Genomic DNA, 16,446 nt, shown 5'->3' with positions numbered 1-16,446 from the left:
TCTCTAAAAAAAAAAAAAAAAAAAAATGCAGGTTCCTTTAATTCCCTTATCCCTCCACTGTGCTCATAGAGGGGCTGCTCTGGTTGGTGCTTCTGGCCTGATTGTGACATTGGCTGTGCCCCTGGGGATTTCTTCCTTATTTTATTATATCCAACCTACTGAGTCCCTGATCTGCTTTAATGTCCAATTTTAAATTCCAGTAAAGTCCCCCTGCTTTTTTGTTTGTTTGTTTAATGTTCACCCACCTTGCTGAGAAGCTGCCTGTCTGCTTTCTTGGTTTCACTCCACAGAGCAGCCAGGTAAGCAACCTCCTCTGTTCTTCCATCTTGAAATCCTCCCCTGTGTTTTCTTTGAGAACTCTTATTTTTAAAAAACTTTTAGTTTTTTTTTTCCCCAATAATCACTTTCCTTCTTATTCAAGGGGAAAAAAAAAAAAAACACTATTTAAATCTACATTCTCAAACTATGTTTGTTACCAAATCTTGGTCCTTGTCCCCAATGCCAATTTATACCAATTTAATAATGAGGACATGGTTTTGAAAAAAAGGAAAAAGAAGGTTTATAGCTTTGCTAGCAAAGAAAAAAACACAAGGGACTTCTGTCCCAGAGGTTATGATTCTGCCCAACAAACTCTTCAAGGGTTGCCTTCCAGGTGTGCTCTGGGTGCCCTGATGGTATGTTGGATATTCACTTCTTAGGTTCTCTGGCAGATAGTTCCTACCTGTGGTGGGTGTTGTTCAAGGATAATTAACTAGTGGCAGAAAGATAGCACTGTCTCCCTAATCTTGTTAGAGAGTGGGGAGAGGGGAGAAGAGAGAAAATACATATCCTTTTAAAAATAAGCCTCAGAGCAAGGAGGACTATATTTAAAAGGTTAAGTGGACCACTGTTACATTTTTCTTTGAGTCACTGTCTAGGAATCAAATGTGATAAGAGGACCTTAAAAGCAAATGCAGGGGCTGGGGGTGTGGTTTAAGTGGTAGCGTGCTCGCGTAGCATGTGTGAGGCACTGGGTTAGATTCTTAGCACCACATAAAAATAAAATAAAGATATTGTGTCCACTTAAAAAAACTAAAATAAATTAATAAATATTTTTTTTTTAAAAAAAGGAAATGAAGAATACAAAAAGAAAAAGAAATGGAGACAGACCTCAACAATCAGCAGAGCTTTATTAAGTAACCGAGGGGCACATTTTTGAGAGAGAAAATGGCAATGGCTACAGCAAGTTGACTGAGTTTTATAGGGTTTAGCAGGGCCAGGTCACGGGAGGAATTTCGGTTGTAGGCTCATTTAGGGCTGGTAGGGGAACAGTCATAGATAAGGGAAGTTCTTTGAGTCCTGTTGTACCAGGGACAGCCAGTTCAGGTATAGGTGGGGGCCAGGTGCAAGTCCCTTCTGTGTTCTCCCCATTTTCCCTTCCTACCTTTCCTATGACTAAGGTCTAGGCTTTTATTTTATCCCACTGCAATGACAAAAGCTCCAATTTACCACAGACATCCCCCTACAAACCTGGCAGGAAAGCGGGTAGGGGAACAGTTTTAGATAAGGGAAGTTCCCTGGGGCCTATTGTCCATATCCTTCAAACCTAATTTCTATAATGATGAATTTGTAATAAAAGCTGATTTGGGGTCAGCTACATTTAGATACATACTAATGTAATCCTCCATTAGGGATACTTCATCAGGGTCTTAAATATGTTCTTAATAAATACAGTGACAAATATATTTAAATATTTTAAGTCATATTTAGCAGTGTTCAAATAATCACATTTAATAAACAAGTCAGAATATATTATCAAATGTCATGGACATAGTAAGCAACAGTTTTGTGATTCCTGATTTTGAGTCTCAGCTTTGCTGTTCTGAGAATTAATGATCAGATTTATCCTCCTCTTTACTTTGAAAATTCCTTTACTAGTATGTGAGCAGCATCTTCTGTAAAGAAGAGAAGGCTGTATTTTGAAAGGAGCTACTGGAAAAAACTCTTGGAGCAGGAAGCAAAAATTGACCGTTTATACACCTATTGCCATTACAATGGTGTAGAGGGGGAATTCCAGTCTGTAAACATTACTTTCTGGAAGAGTACTCCTCTCTGGGCTCTGCTAAGGGAAGCCTGATACTGAATTAGAGAAGAAAAAACACCTCATTGTAGCTTTGTTGTTTGATTTTGCTTCTAAAAGAAGAATAGAAGAGATCATGTGTAGTAGATCCCCACTAAATAATTTCACCTTATTTTATTTTTTGATTCTAGATAAGAGTAGCAATTCTAGTAGCTCAGACTTAGAGAAGTGATTAAAATGGAGGAGAGAGAGGACCAGACGATTCTCCAAATCATTTCACTTTTAACCGAGATCATTGATATTAACAGTATGATGTGGTGCATATGGTACCATGGGCCTTAGGAACCATCTCAAAAGTGTTTATTCTTGTCATGAGAATTGAGGGGACAGGTAGATGGGTCAGTACAGCCCTTTCCCATCATTGAAACCATGCCCCCCATGACATTGTCAGGTAGAATCATTTAGTGCATTTACTAGAATTAAAATAAGTGCAGAAACTCAGAATAAAGTTTGAGCTCTCTGGGGTTGTAGCTCAGTGGGGGAGTGCGTGCCTTGCCTGTGTGGGGCCCTGGGTTCGATCCATAGTACCACATAAAAATAAATAAATAAAAATAAAGATACTGTGTCCATCTACAACTAAAAAAAATGTTTTTTAAAGAAGATTGAACTCTCTGTTGTAAAAAAAAATATGCTCTCTATGTGGAATCAGGATATTACGACAGAGTTCTGATGATTTCAGGAAATGGAAGATGAAAATCAAATATCCAAAGTTAATAAGATACTCTGAAGTGACATATACACATAAAACATTTTTCATATTCTTGCTTTTAATTGGGGAAGTCAAGATACTGACAAATGAGCTGAGGCCAGAATCTAAAAGGGACAACTAGAAAGATTGCTCATGTTATGCAAAGTGTTCAAAGCAATGCAGACATGTAGCTTGCTTGGAAATTTGCAGGACTAAAATTAAGCGTCTGATGATTTAAAGTAGGTGATAATTAATTCCACATGAGGACTCTCCTTGATGACTTTTTAAAAGTCTTGCTTTGGGGAATAATTGCCCATGACCTTGGGTGATTTTACCCTCCTGGAAATATGGGCCTTAATGCATAAACTATTGTATATTTTGTAAGAGAACACAAACAGTATTGTTAACCTATGCTCTCAGTGTTAAAATATGATAAAATTGTGAGATTTTATTTCCCTTTGGGCATATTTCTTAGAGACTGGTAGAGGAAAATTGAAACCCAAACAAATATTTGATGAACTTAGATAAATAAGCTATCTTTTGTGGCCAGAAAATAGAAGTTGACTGTTTACATTATTAAATAATGGAGAGAATTACCAAATTTTTCATTTCAAAAGTAAATTATCCTATTTTGATTGTATCTTTTAAAAATTTAATTCCAGGCAGTTTGGCATGCAATTAACTTTATTAATTATTGGCCTAAGGACAAATTATAGTTCCTATTATTTTGTGTATTCACAGGTTCCTAACATATTATACCCTTTATTTCTTGCTGTTTTATTCTTACTAATCTAGTTGCTTCTTTTTCCTCCAGAATTCAGATCCTAGCTTTGGTCCTTATCTTCTCCTACTTCCTTAGGCAACTATATAATTATTATTCTTTTTTTTTTTTTTTTAATATTTATTTATTTATTTTTCGGTGGACACAACATCTTTGTTTGTATGTGGTGCTGAGGATCGAACCCGGGCCGCACGCATGCCAGGCGAGCGCGCTACCACTTGAGCCACATCCCCAGCCCCTATTATTCTTCCATATAAACCATGTTCATGGTACTTTGCTGTGGTGACTTACTATAATTATAATTCTTTCATTAAGCCCTGTGCATGATACTTTGCCATGTATTGCCATGTGTGGTCTTTTGGTTCCTTTCATAATTGTCTTGCGCAGGACTGTCTATCACTAGGTCAGTTCCTTGAGAGAACAGGTCAAATTCAACCTTGTTTGTTTTCCTCAAAGCAGAGTGCATAGTACTCTGCCAACAGTACCTATTACATGACATTTTGTTGAATGAATAGATGAGTAGAGATGGGAGATTGGAACTCTTCAAATAACAGAACAGTTTAATATTAGCCTGGTTGTTGAGAGACAGCCTAACTCATTCCCTGTTCATTCATTAATTCACTTGCCAGAGTGAAATATTTTTTAAAAATTATGTTTTGAATGAAAAATTATTCTACTTTACAAGCTGATATTCTTGTATTAACATGGGTTAAGCAGAGAATTACATATCTAATAAGTCTAATATTTGGATCTAGGAACTAGTGCTATATGATTGATTCAAGGAGTTTTCGTTTCCATTGAGTGTATCTTTGAAGTTTGTGAGAATTGAGATGAGATTTAGAAAGTAATATTGAAGCAACATGAAATGCGTGATAGTTCTGTTTTCCCCACATATATTTTTTCAGTGTTCTCTTATAATGAAAGCAGTCTTTGAATTCCCATTTCATTAGTTTTCAAATATTTAGCTCCACAGTAAAAGAATGTCAAGTTGACTTAAAATTGTGCTGTTTAATATGGAATGAACTAATGGCTAAATGGTAAACAAAAATTTTAATGTTTTAGAAGACCAGTTGACATTTTATAGTATACCTATCATTTAATTCAAGTTTTGTTGTTGTTGTTCTTACTTGAAAGATAGTTGTTTTGGTTTTTGCTTTTTTTTTTTTTTTTAGTGTGGGAAATTGTAAAACTAAGTGATTAAGGCATGGGCTTCTATGTCAGACTTGATTTTATACCCTTGCTCTATTGAACTAAGGCTTAGTGTCCTTTTCAGTAAAACGGGGATAATAATATCTACATGTGGGTATTTAGTGACATAAGCCATGTGAAACATAAAGCATTATGCTAACATATTAAATAATAGCTACTGTTATTTTCAGTATTATTATTGGAAATTCTGCTATCTTCATATTTTAATCAGATGTTTTAACAGTTCTTGATTTTATATAAATTTATTTAGTTTGATCATATAATTAACATTCCTTATAAGGAATTTACAAAGCTCAGATTTTATGAATTCAAATTATTTCTAGTTTTATTCCTTGTCTCATTAGCTTAACTACTTGTATTTTCATTAAAGTTAATCTTATTAATTGACTATCTTGTAATCAGTACATTTTGATATATAAAAAAGGCAAAAAATTTCAACTGTAAATATATTTTATGATTGTTTAATATATTTACTGCAAGAAATTTGAGAAATACGGAAAGTATTTTAAAAAATCGTAAGATCTTTAGTAATCCCATACTTAGACAATCAGTGTTAATATTTTTTGTGAAATTTCCCACAGTAACAATGCCAAATGTTTGACAAGTTCTTGAAATGTTTTTCTTTTTCTCTCTCTTTCTAGGGCTGTTCTTGGTCAGTTATTTTCGTGGATCTTGATGCTCACAACCGCAACAGGCAAACTTTGTGCTCACTGTTACCCAGAGAATCAAGATCTCATGTGAGATATTTTTAGCATAAATTAAAATGAACTGTCATTTATGATTTTTATGTCATTTTAACTTCTTTTCCAAGAAAGTACTCTTAAAATGTTAGAGGTTGTCCATAAGAAAACATAATTAATATTGCCCCTCACTCCTCTGCCCTTTGGAAAGCTGACTTAGGAAGAAAATAGTTGTGGACAAAGCTTCTCTGTCCTTTGGATCTTTTGTAAGGCAATATTAAAAAAAAAAAAAAAAAAAGACATTATTTTTCTTTTGGTGGAGTTAGCAACATTAGGCCAAAATGAATTATTTTTTGTCATGGAATATTAGAAAAATATATTTCAATATATTTTTTTTAGGAGAGGGCTACTATGGATTGAACTCAGGGCCACTCAACCACTGAGCCACCCCACTTCTTTTTGTATTTTGAGACAGGGTCTCACTGAGTTGCTTATTAGTGCCTTGCCATTACTGTGGCAGGCTTTGAACTTGAGATTCTCCTGCCTTAGCCTCCTGAATGGCTGGGATTACAGGCATAGGCCACTGCACCCAGTGATACTTCTTTTGAATAAATGTTCTTGTTTCTTTTCTCCCATTTTATTTACTCTATTTCTTTGTCTGATGAACTTTTGTATGCTTATTATACCAAATTGTACATTTTTCTAGATATTATTTGTGATTCTATTCTTTAAAAAATCCAAACATAATAATATAATTATTTAAAAATAACTTACATATATGTAATGTAAGATTATAGTAAAAGAAATCAAAACTCACAAATAAGCATTATTTGCTATTTAATAATGTAATATCCATTTATTCTACCACTCAAATATACTCTTAGGTGGTATCATATACATGTTTCCATATATTTTTATGCACATGTATAATATTTTTACTTTACAAAATAGAACAGTATTGGTCACAGTCATTGTTATCCTAAATGTAGAAATACATTTCTATAATATAAATTTTAATTTCTCTTAGAATATAAATTTTAATTGCTGCTAATTGATGGACCTTTAACTTGTTTCCTCTTTTTCAATATTATAAGCAAATTGCTATGGCAAACTAAATTGTGATGGCTATTGGTATTAAATTTTTACATATTGCTCTAATTAATATTTTAATGTTTGAGCCTATGTTGCACTTTGACAATTCTCTTTATTAATGAACAACGTTTTAACTCTTCTGTAAGGTCCACTGCAGCATGCCATAGAAATACTTGCCTGCTCTTCTGAGCAAGCTCACACTGTTGGTTGGATAATCTATTTGACTTTTCATATCCATGATTCTCCTTAGGCTTTGTTGATCATATCACTGTAGACACAATTTGTTTTTCTTATTGACCCCAGAATACAGATGCTGCCCTGCTTCCCTGCATCAGTTATCCTGCATTTGCCCTGGATGATGAAGTTCTGTTTAACCAGACACTTGATAAAGTAGTTAGAAAATTAAAAGGAAAATATGGTTTTAAACGTTTCTTGAGAGATGGATATAGAACCTCACTGGAGGATCCAAACAGACGCTACTACAAACCAGCTGAAATTAAGGTATCAAAAAAATATTGTGCATTAGTACATGAAAATGGTCAAAATCACAAATTCCAGAGGCTGACTCCTTGGGTTAAAGTTCCAGCTCTTTAATAGCTATGTGGTCTTGGATAAGTTAATTGAACTCTGTGTTTAATATTATTCATTGGTGGGGCTGGGGATGTGGCTCAAGCGGTAGCGCGCTCGCCTGGCATGTGTGCGGCCCGGGTTCGATCCTCAGCACCACATACAAACAAAGATGTTTTGTCCGCTGATAAATAAATAAATAAATAAATAAAAATTTCTATGTGGTGCTGAGGATAGAACCCAGGTTCTGCCCGTGCTAGGCGAGCGCTGTACCGCGGAGCCACAATCCCAGCCCCTCATGAGTTTTTTTTTGTTTGTTTGTTTTGTTTTTTTTTTTTTTAAGAATTAAATCGTTTAAAATGTTTAGAACACTGCTTGACACATGGCAAGTGCTCAATAAATATTAGCTCTTATTCTATGAGGTCTATTTGCTCATAGTAGGCCATCTTGATGCACTGGTCAAACAATTTTCTCTTGCATTTTCAGTCCTTTGCCTGTTTGTCTTATATAATATAAAGTTTCTATTTGTGATCTAGCTTTTAGTCTATTAAGCAAATGCTGTTATTCAAACTGATACTACTCCGTCTGTCACTTTTGTTTCATTTAGACACTTCTCATTACAATATACTTCTCTGAATATTAGTTTTAAAATATTATTTATTTCAAACCACTATGTATAGTTTTGTACTAGCTGCTTTTAAGCCATATAAAATATTCTTAATACTCCAAAAAAGTAAGCATCCCCTCACATTGCTGAAGACTTTGCTTTACTGGGTACATTGAAAATTACTCTTTTTTCCTAATATTTTATTTTTTTGTTGTAGTTGGACACAATACCTATTTTTTATTAATTTACTTTTATGTGGTGCTGAGGATTGAACCCAGGGTCTCACACGTGAGACCTAGGTGAGCACTCTGCTGCTGAGCCACAACCCCAGCCCCTCTTTTTTTTTTTCTTTTAATATTTTTTAGTTGTCAATGGACCTTTATTTTATTTATTTATATGTGGTGCTGAGAATGGAACCTAGTTTCTCACACATGCTTTACAAGTACTCTTCCACTGAGCTACAAACCCAGCCCTGAAAATTTTTAAAGCATGCTTATCACTTTGACTCACCCACTGAAGACCCATAAAATGGATTTGTAATATGGGGTATGTCTCAACAATATTAGACTTTGTAATTGTTTGGCAATTAAGGTACTACTCTTAAATTCAATATACACTTAGTTTTGCAAGACAAATTGACAAATTATTCATGAATGTGTTAAATTTCATAGTCAATGTATCATTTGAGAGCTTTAGGAATCATTTATTGTGTATGGTATTGAATTTTTACAGCTGTTGAAATTTTGTAGTGTCAAAATTTGCTAAATTAATCAGTTTATCATTTAAATGCCTTCAAATGTTTTATTTCTATTTAATTCATTTCCTGTGCTGATTTACCTCACTTACATTTGAATTGAACCATCTGCAACTACCACCTTGCATACTTTGAACTTTGGATCAGTCTACCAGGCCTTCTCTACTTATGTACTCACTGCTGAGCACCACCAAGGAAAGCTACTAGCACTCTGTGGATAAATACCTCCTCTAATTCAGGATATCCTTGTTGGTCAGTCCTTATCACTGTTTTCACCTCTTCTTGTCAGTTGTACTGTATGACCCTGCCAGGACCCCTTCTTGGAAGCTTTTCCGGCCTTTTTCCATTTGTACTCAAGTTTCCAGCCTTTGATTTCTTATTTTCTACTGAGAGTCTTTCATTTTGGTGTGGCCTTCTCCAGTGAATCTCTTCATCATACTTGTCTCTTTCTCTCCTGTCTCATAAAAGGTGCTCTCTCTTCTTAGCTCACTACACATATATACATTTCATCTTGTTCTCATTTATTTTCTTAGTTCTCTAACTGAAAGTTTTCTTTTCTTAATGACTGATGAACATTTCTCCTTTCTTACACTCATCTTTCCCACTTCTACACCTTCCCTCTGTTCTGTTTCCCCAAATTCAATCAATTTCTTTTCCTCAACATAAACACATTGATGTTTATCATTAAAAAAAAAAAAAGCAAAAAGCCTCCCTCAACCTATATTCGTATCTGCCTTTCATCCTCTTTCTCTTTGGAGCAACACTTCTGAAAAGCATGGTGTAAAAGTGTGTATAGACCTTATTTTCCTCCCATTCTCTTTGGGCCTATATAATCTGTCTTTTCTCCCTAACACTCCTCAGTAGCTATATTGATGTCAGTCACTTTGGGTCACTATATCATAAGGGATTGCTTTTCTGACCTTATTTCATTAAGCCTCTCCTTAGCATTTGCATACTTTAAATGAGTCTTTCTTCTTGGAAGCTGCTTCTCTATTTGTCATAACTCTGTTTTTCTAGTTTTCTACTTCCTTCTCTCACTGTTCTCTTTAGTCTCCTTTGCAGGTTTCTCTTTTTCTGTCCTCTTAAACATTGCTCTTTTGTGGTCCATCCTCAGTCCTACCCATGCTCTCACACCTTATCAATAATGCTCTTTATCTCATACTTCTTCATCCCAATTTCTTTACTCATTTATGCAACTATCATTTTGTTTGTTTGTTTGTTTTGGTGCTGGGCCACATCCCAGCCCTTTTTAATTTTCCATTTTGAAACAGGGCAGGATCTCACTAAGTTATTTAGTGCCTTGCTAAATTGCCAAGACTGGCCTTGAAGTTGCAATCCTCCTGCCTTAGCCTCCTGAGTCACTGGGATTATAGGGATGCACTACCATGTCCAGCTTAAAGCAACTGTCTTTTGAACATCTCTACTTAGATGCCCTACAGGCCCCTTGTACTCAGTTCTAACTCCTCTGCTCAAGCCCCAAACAAAATCATTCTAGCTTCTTCCCACTCAACTACCTTTGTCAGTCACAAAAGCTGGCTGATTTGGCTTTCTTAAAAATCTTAATATTATGTTCCTATTTCTCTATTACTCCTTGATATAAGCTACTGATTTATAACCTGGGGAAATTGTGTCCCTCAGGAGACCTTTGTTATTTTAAAAGTCCTGCTTTGCACAGGACAACCCCTGCAATGGAGAGCTATTTGACCCAAATGTCAGTAGCCCTGAAGTTGAAGTGCCCTGGTTTAGGCTAATCTTTTCTCTTTGTGTTGCTCTAGCAGCCTCCTACCTGCTTTCCTTTTTTCTTACCCTGTATCTCTATTTAGTACTACCAATTGCCCAATTTAGCAAGTAAATGTATTGATAAGTCATCATTGGTTCCCTGTTCCAGGTCAAAGTCACAGTCTCTGAGCATGAGCTGTGAGGCTCTTCTTCATTTGACTGGCCTAGGCAACACATTGTGGTTCTGTTTTTACTATTACTTTTTCCTTGCTTATCTTAGAATCATTGAATTACCAGCATTTTCTATCCATACTTTGTGTTTCTATGTATCTATAGTTTATATTTTTGCTTCCTCTGTGTGGACTTCCTTTAGCTCATCTCTCCAATGAAGCCCATCAAGCATTGGCTGAAACATCTCTTGTCCTACAAACCCTTCCCTGACCCTCAGGGAGACTAACATGATTCATTCACTGCTTTCCTAATGTATCATGTAGAGACATTTTGTACTGCACTATAGCTGTTTATTTGTGTGCTAGCCTCTCCAGTAGGTTGTAAACTTCTTGGGGAAGTTGTATCTCTTTTGTGTCTTCATATTTCTTGGTCTAGTTGGTGCCAGGTATTAGCTTTTTAGTAAATACTTGGTAAATATTTATTGGATGATTGCTGTTTGATGGATTGAATAAATGAGGTTTTCAATAATAAGAGTCCTGATAATTTTTTTAAAAATAATTGACGGGCTGGGGATGTGGCTCAAGCGGTAGCGCGCTCGCCTGGCATGCGTGCGGCCCGGGTTCGATCCTCAGCACCACATACAAACAGAGATGTTGTGTCCGCTGAGAACTAAAAAAATAAATAAACAAATAAATATTTAAAAAAAAATAACTGCCTATTATAAAAATCAATCCAACTTTAAGTTATTACTATAAATTAATATTTTACCTTTTTAGCCTAAATACAGTTGTTATAGTTTGTTGTTGAAATTTTTAATCTTTTATTTTCTGTTTTAGCTATTTGATGACATTGAATGTGAATTTCCCATATTTTTCCTTTATATGATGATTGATGGTAAGTGAGCTTTTTCCTGAAATGTAAGCTATAGGATATAAGTGGTTTAAAGAAGAGCAGAAATGAAATATGACTCCTTTCATCTAGCAAATAGACTGTACTTGGGTGATGTTAACTGCTCTGAATTTTTATGTACTACTCTTCTGCTTTCTGAGTGAATGTTAAATCATATACATAATTTTTAAAACTACATACAAATAAATAAAAGTATTGTGTCCAACTAAAACTAAAAAATAAATAAATAAATATAAATAAAGTTGTATAAAAAATTTTTAAAACTACTTTGATTTTAAAATGATACTAATATATTATTTGTATTTACAAAGAAAGGTTTTTGATTAATATAAATCATGAATACTATAATCATGACATATAACATTTATGCTTAATCAGAGAGAAATTTTAATTAAAATTCAGTTTTCACTTCTAAGTGCTAATATGACTTTCTAAATTTCTTTGAAAAAAATCATGCAATTTGCATTACTTTTTAAATTATATTTTTATCATTTACATAAAAAATTATCACAATAATTTATAAAGGACCAGAAAGTTTTCTAAGGTAAAATTTTTATGATACTTATTCAGTAAACCTGCTATTATATTTTATATTTTACATTTTAGGAGTTTTTAGAGGCAATCCCAAACAAGTCAAGGAATATCAGGATCTTTTAACTCCAGTGCTTCATCAGACCACAGAAGGTATAGTTGCTTTTTCAAGAATTCTTCCTATTACCATTTCCTTAGTGTTCCTTTGAAATGTATAAGTGAGTCTTTTATAAAATACAATAATGTATATTAAATTGAAAAAATGGATTGAGCCTTATATGAAATCTTAGAGAATAGTCTATTAATTTATTATAATACATGTGTTTTTACATAAGGAATTCATTAGTCAATACAGGAATGCAGAAGAATTTAGATAGTCATGGCAGTACTAATGCCAAGGTAGTGTGAATGTGGACAGATCTTTTTCATCTGTTACTAAATTATGTAATTCCTTTACTCTGTGTAGTATGATAATAATATAAAGTGACTGATTTTTATCCATGTCACCAAAAATTGTATGATTGGTGAGTGCTGCTCCCACTCCAGACCCAGAAGGCTCCCTGGAGATGCTCTGCTCTTCTCTAAAGGCACTAGGGTTACCAAGAACATTCTATCCTCTTTGTAGTTGCTTCTAGGGCCTTTAGCATTGTGCTTTGAATGTATTTTATATGTTTAAGTGTTATTTTTCACTGATGTATTTAATATGTTAGAAATGGTCAAAATGTCCAGTCTTATAAGTGGGAATATATTGATTTCAATCAAACACCACCAGGGACCATTAAAGAACATAATTGACTTTTCTATATTATTGGAAAACTAATTCTCCAAGGAATTTCAAACATAAAGGTCTAGATATCTTTGGGATTTTGAAGTATAAATAGAATAAGAATATATTCTCATCTGAGAACAGTTTTGAAAACATATTTATACATAAGTTAAAAATTATGGTGTACTGGTAAAAAAAAAGTATGTGGTCTTATGGACCTGATAGAGATTAATTTAGGTTATTCATAAAGATGAATAAAATGTCATTTACAGTACTGGTCCTCATTCCTATCCCACAAAGAGTCTATGATTACTCTTTGGAGTTTTTCCTCAAATATCTCAGAATAAATGCTTCATTTTCTATCCACACCCTTTAAAATGCTTGTGATTTTAAAAATTATAGAAGGTTTATTGCTAAACGTTGAATGATAAATACTAATTTTTACAAAAAAGTTATTTTTGTCTTTATGCTCTGAATAATCACTTTGTGAGGATTATTGGATGAACATGAGGAATGATGTAATGAATGTAATATTTGAAATCTATTGAATCAGATCTTCAGTAGCAGATCATTAATGCATTGAGGTGATAGTTGAATATACTCCACTTTAGGCTTCATCATACCCAGGGTGATGTTTATTCTCTATATATCATAGAATTTTTTTTTCCTGGTTTTAGACACATATATCAATAGTGATTGATCAATAGTGATTGAAGAAGGAAACACAATTTTAGGGAAATATGTGTAATTTACTGCAGGTTCATGTTGCAAAAAGTTTTCTGTAGCACTCTACAAAGACCCTACTCTTTAAATAATAATTTTAATTTCTGCAAGGAATATTTTTAAATGGGTTGGTCACAGGAAAAGATGGATTTTTTTTCCTCTTCAGTGATACTGAATGGTAGATAATGGGCTTAATATTTAAATAGGGATTTCTTTGCTCTAAGCAGTGGCTCAGGGTTATAATTCTTCATTTAAGATTACACAGTATCTCATTTGTGAAGCTTCCACAGACTAATCCTATTAAAAATAGCTTCCTCTATGGCTCTAAATATTTGCATACTGTTTATTTGATTCATTTAAAGGTGTTAAAATTAAATGTTGTTAAAGGAGTTGTGTACATAACTTTGGCTAAAGCATAATAGTATGCTTTTTTTATCAACAAGCTTTTTTGTGTGTTTTTAACTGGTAAAATCTGAAAGGAATGAGAATATCCCATTTCTGTAGCTTATCAGATCTATCTCCTGGACAGTCTTTCTCTTTCCTTGCTTTCTAGTCATTACAGACTCTTAAAGGACATTTGGGGAAGGGCATTACTTTGTTACATTTTAATATCCTTATTTTTAAACTGTAGGATGTCCTGTAGTTCCAAAGTACTATTATGTGCCAGCTGACTTTGTAGAATGTGAAAAAAGAAATCCTGGTAGTCAAAAGCGATTTCCTAGCAACTGTGGCCGTGATGGAAAACTGTTTCTTTGGGGACAAGCCCTATATATCATCGCAAAACTGCTGGGTAAGTATAGGAAAAGATGGTCAACATTTTTTCTTTACTTGTTATCAAACTGTAAGAAATAAGTATGTATTTGGTGATTTTTTCTTGGATTTGGGTGATATTTCATACTTTTTAGAGGTCTTTGGGGAGTTTCTTAGTGTGTAAAGGAGTATTAATGTATTTACTGAATGATGAGGGACAATTTCCAGGAAGAAAGTCAAATAGTTATGGGTACCATTATGATCATTTAGGGGGCTGAATTCAGCTTAGTAAATAGGTTTCTAGCAGAATGCTTTGAGAACTTTGTGTTACTTTTATGTGATATAATAAAGTTTACGATTAAATGTAGCAGTCGTGTTTGAACAGTGCTTTAGTAAAATATATGCCATAAGGAATTGGTCATCTTTGAAAATTCTCTCTTTACCAATAAATACATGTTGGTAATTTTCAGGGCTAGTTATAGGCTTACTGGGACTATTTATTCATAATTCTTAATTACTTTTTGGCTTCTCCTGCAAAAAAGCTAAATCAGGGTAGTCTTTGGGCACACTGAAACAAAGGCAAATTTGATAAGCACATACACACACACAAAGAAAAACTATTATGCATCTTCTTGCACCACTCCTTGCTAAAATTTCGAATATTGCCAGCATGTCCACCAAAGGGCTATCATTTCAATGTCAGAATTTCTTTATGATGAGTTATTAAATAAGCTAATTATAAAATCTGTACTTGTACTTTAAAAAGCCTGCTTACTATATGAAATACTCTTATTGTCTTTGTTTTTTCTAGCATTTCTGTATAAATGCTAAATTAGTTCATCCTGCAAGAGTAATCATCTTTGGTTCCTTTTTTTTTTTTACAGTCCATTAGGGAAGAATATTTCAAAAGTCAGATTTCCAATTTTAGCCTTACTCAAATGATGTGTAAGAACAGACAGAAACTAACCAAAGAGGAGAAAATTAAGTTAATGCTGTTTTCAATTTGCTCCTTTCCTAACTCTATTTTCTGTGTCTCTTTATATACTGAATGCTAATTTAAGAACATGTAGAAAATTTTTCTTTCTTTAAAGGGACAGCTTTTTGACAAGGAGTTAATATCATTTATAAAGGCTTTGCTTTTTTGATTTTCCAAAGGAGGAATGGAATACACATGAAGTAATTTTTGTAGAATCAAGCCAAGTCAGAAAGGTTATCTCTGGTTAGAATGTTATTTCCATCTCATTAGCATAAATACAAAAAAGCTTTTTGATAGGGTTAAATAAAACATTTTAGTAGAGTAGTAGTTAACCTGGGTAAAGACAGTAATTTTAACTAGAATCACAATTTTCTATATACTTAGAAATTATAAATGCACATGATGAAACTGTTCTATAATTCTAAGACTGAAAACTGAACCCTGTGACAGAAAATTTAAAGTCTAAACCTTTTTCTTTCTTTCTCTTGGTAAATCTCCAGCCTGGGGTTGTTACAATGAGAAAAATTATTTTGGGGGCAAAGTATAAAATTGACAAAGCTGATGAGATGGGAATGCAGAATTGACCACACCCTTCTTAAGCAAATTGAGCTTTAAAAAATAAAAAGTCTGAGAATAATACCAATCAATAGAAAAGTATTGGATCATCCTTATTCCAAAATAAATGTGACAAATGTAGACACATCTTGAATGTAGGCAGTATTTTCTCATGATAAGACCAGAGTGAATGTGAAGAGTATAGGTCATACCTCTATTTCTGTTTCATGACCAAAATGAAGAAAAACTACTGCAGGGCTGCCTTAAAAGAAAGAGTCAATTTCTCTTTTCCCTGTTGGGCTTCCAAAAAAAAAAAAACAGTAAAGAACATGTAAAAGGTATGTTGTGCAATATGAAACTGTATCCTGATTTCCAGATGCAAAAAAAAAAATGCTGTATATCCAATAGCACTCTGGCCTAGCCATGTGTCATCTGTTAACAGATCACTAGTAAGATGAGTAAGATTTCAGAAGACTAAATCATTTAGTTGCTGTTAACTATTGTTAAGAGCCATCAGACTTCTATGGATTTTCATTAAGATTCCAGATACCACATTTACTAACAAGTATTACTTATTCATTAAAGGAACCTCAGTTGAATATCTGCTTGGCAACCTTTTGTATTCAGTTAATTTGGAGTTACTCTTTTTGCATAAAAATAATAGAATAGTGAATCTTTAAAAGCACTCTGTATATATAACTCTCACTAACTAATTCAGGCCAGTTTTGTATCATGCTGAAATCTAATAAGAATACTTTATCTATGTGTAAGTGAATAATTTTACAACCAAACTGTGTGGCTTCTATGGCATTGATAGAGAAAGAAGATATAGTATACTATTTTCTAAAC

General features: G+C 33.6%; 1 protein-coding gene across 4 annotated transcripts in view; it reads left to right on the top strand.

Moving 5' to 3' along the window:
• Positions 1-16,446, top strand: part of Phkb (phosphorylase kinase regulatory subunit beta) — a 217,393-nt gene that overhangs the window by 112,651 nt on the left and 88,296 nt on the right. For all 4 annotated transcript variants that reach the window (XM_015488767.2, XM_048792237.1, XM_015488766.2 and 1 more), the window contains 5 exons: positions 5,439-5,534; positions 6,873-7,070; positions 11,224-11,281; positions 11,903-11,980; positions 13,948-14,106. In XM_015488767.2, the coding sequence (XP_015344253.1) occupies positions 5,439-5,534; positions 6,873-7,070; positions 11,224-11,281; positions 11,903-11,980; positions 13,948-14,106 (589 nt within the window). The remainder of the gene's footprint in view (positions 1-5,438; positions 5,535-6,872; positions 7,071-11,223; positions 11,282-11,902; positions 11,981-13,947; positions 14,107-16,446) is intronic.

Source organism: Marmota marmota, unplaced genomic scaffold, assembly GCF_001458135.2.
Source record: "Marmota marmota marmota unplaced genomic scaffold, marMar, whole genome shotgun sequence".
NCBI classification, from domain to species: domain Eukaryota; kingdom Metazoa; phylum Chordata; class Mammalia; order Rodentia; family Sciuridae; genus Marmota; species Marmota marmota.
The sequence above is the reverse complement of the archived record's forward strand: the minus strand, read 5'-3'. Positions and strand labels throughout refer to the sequence as shown.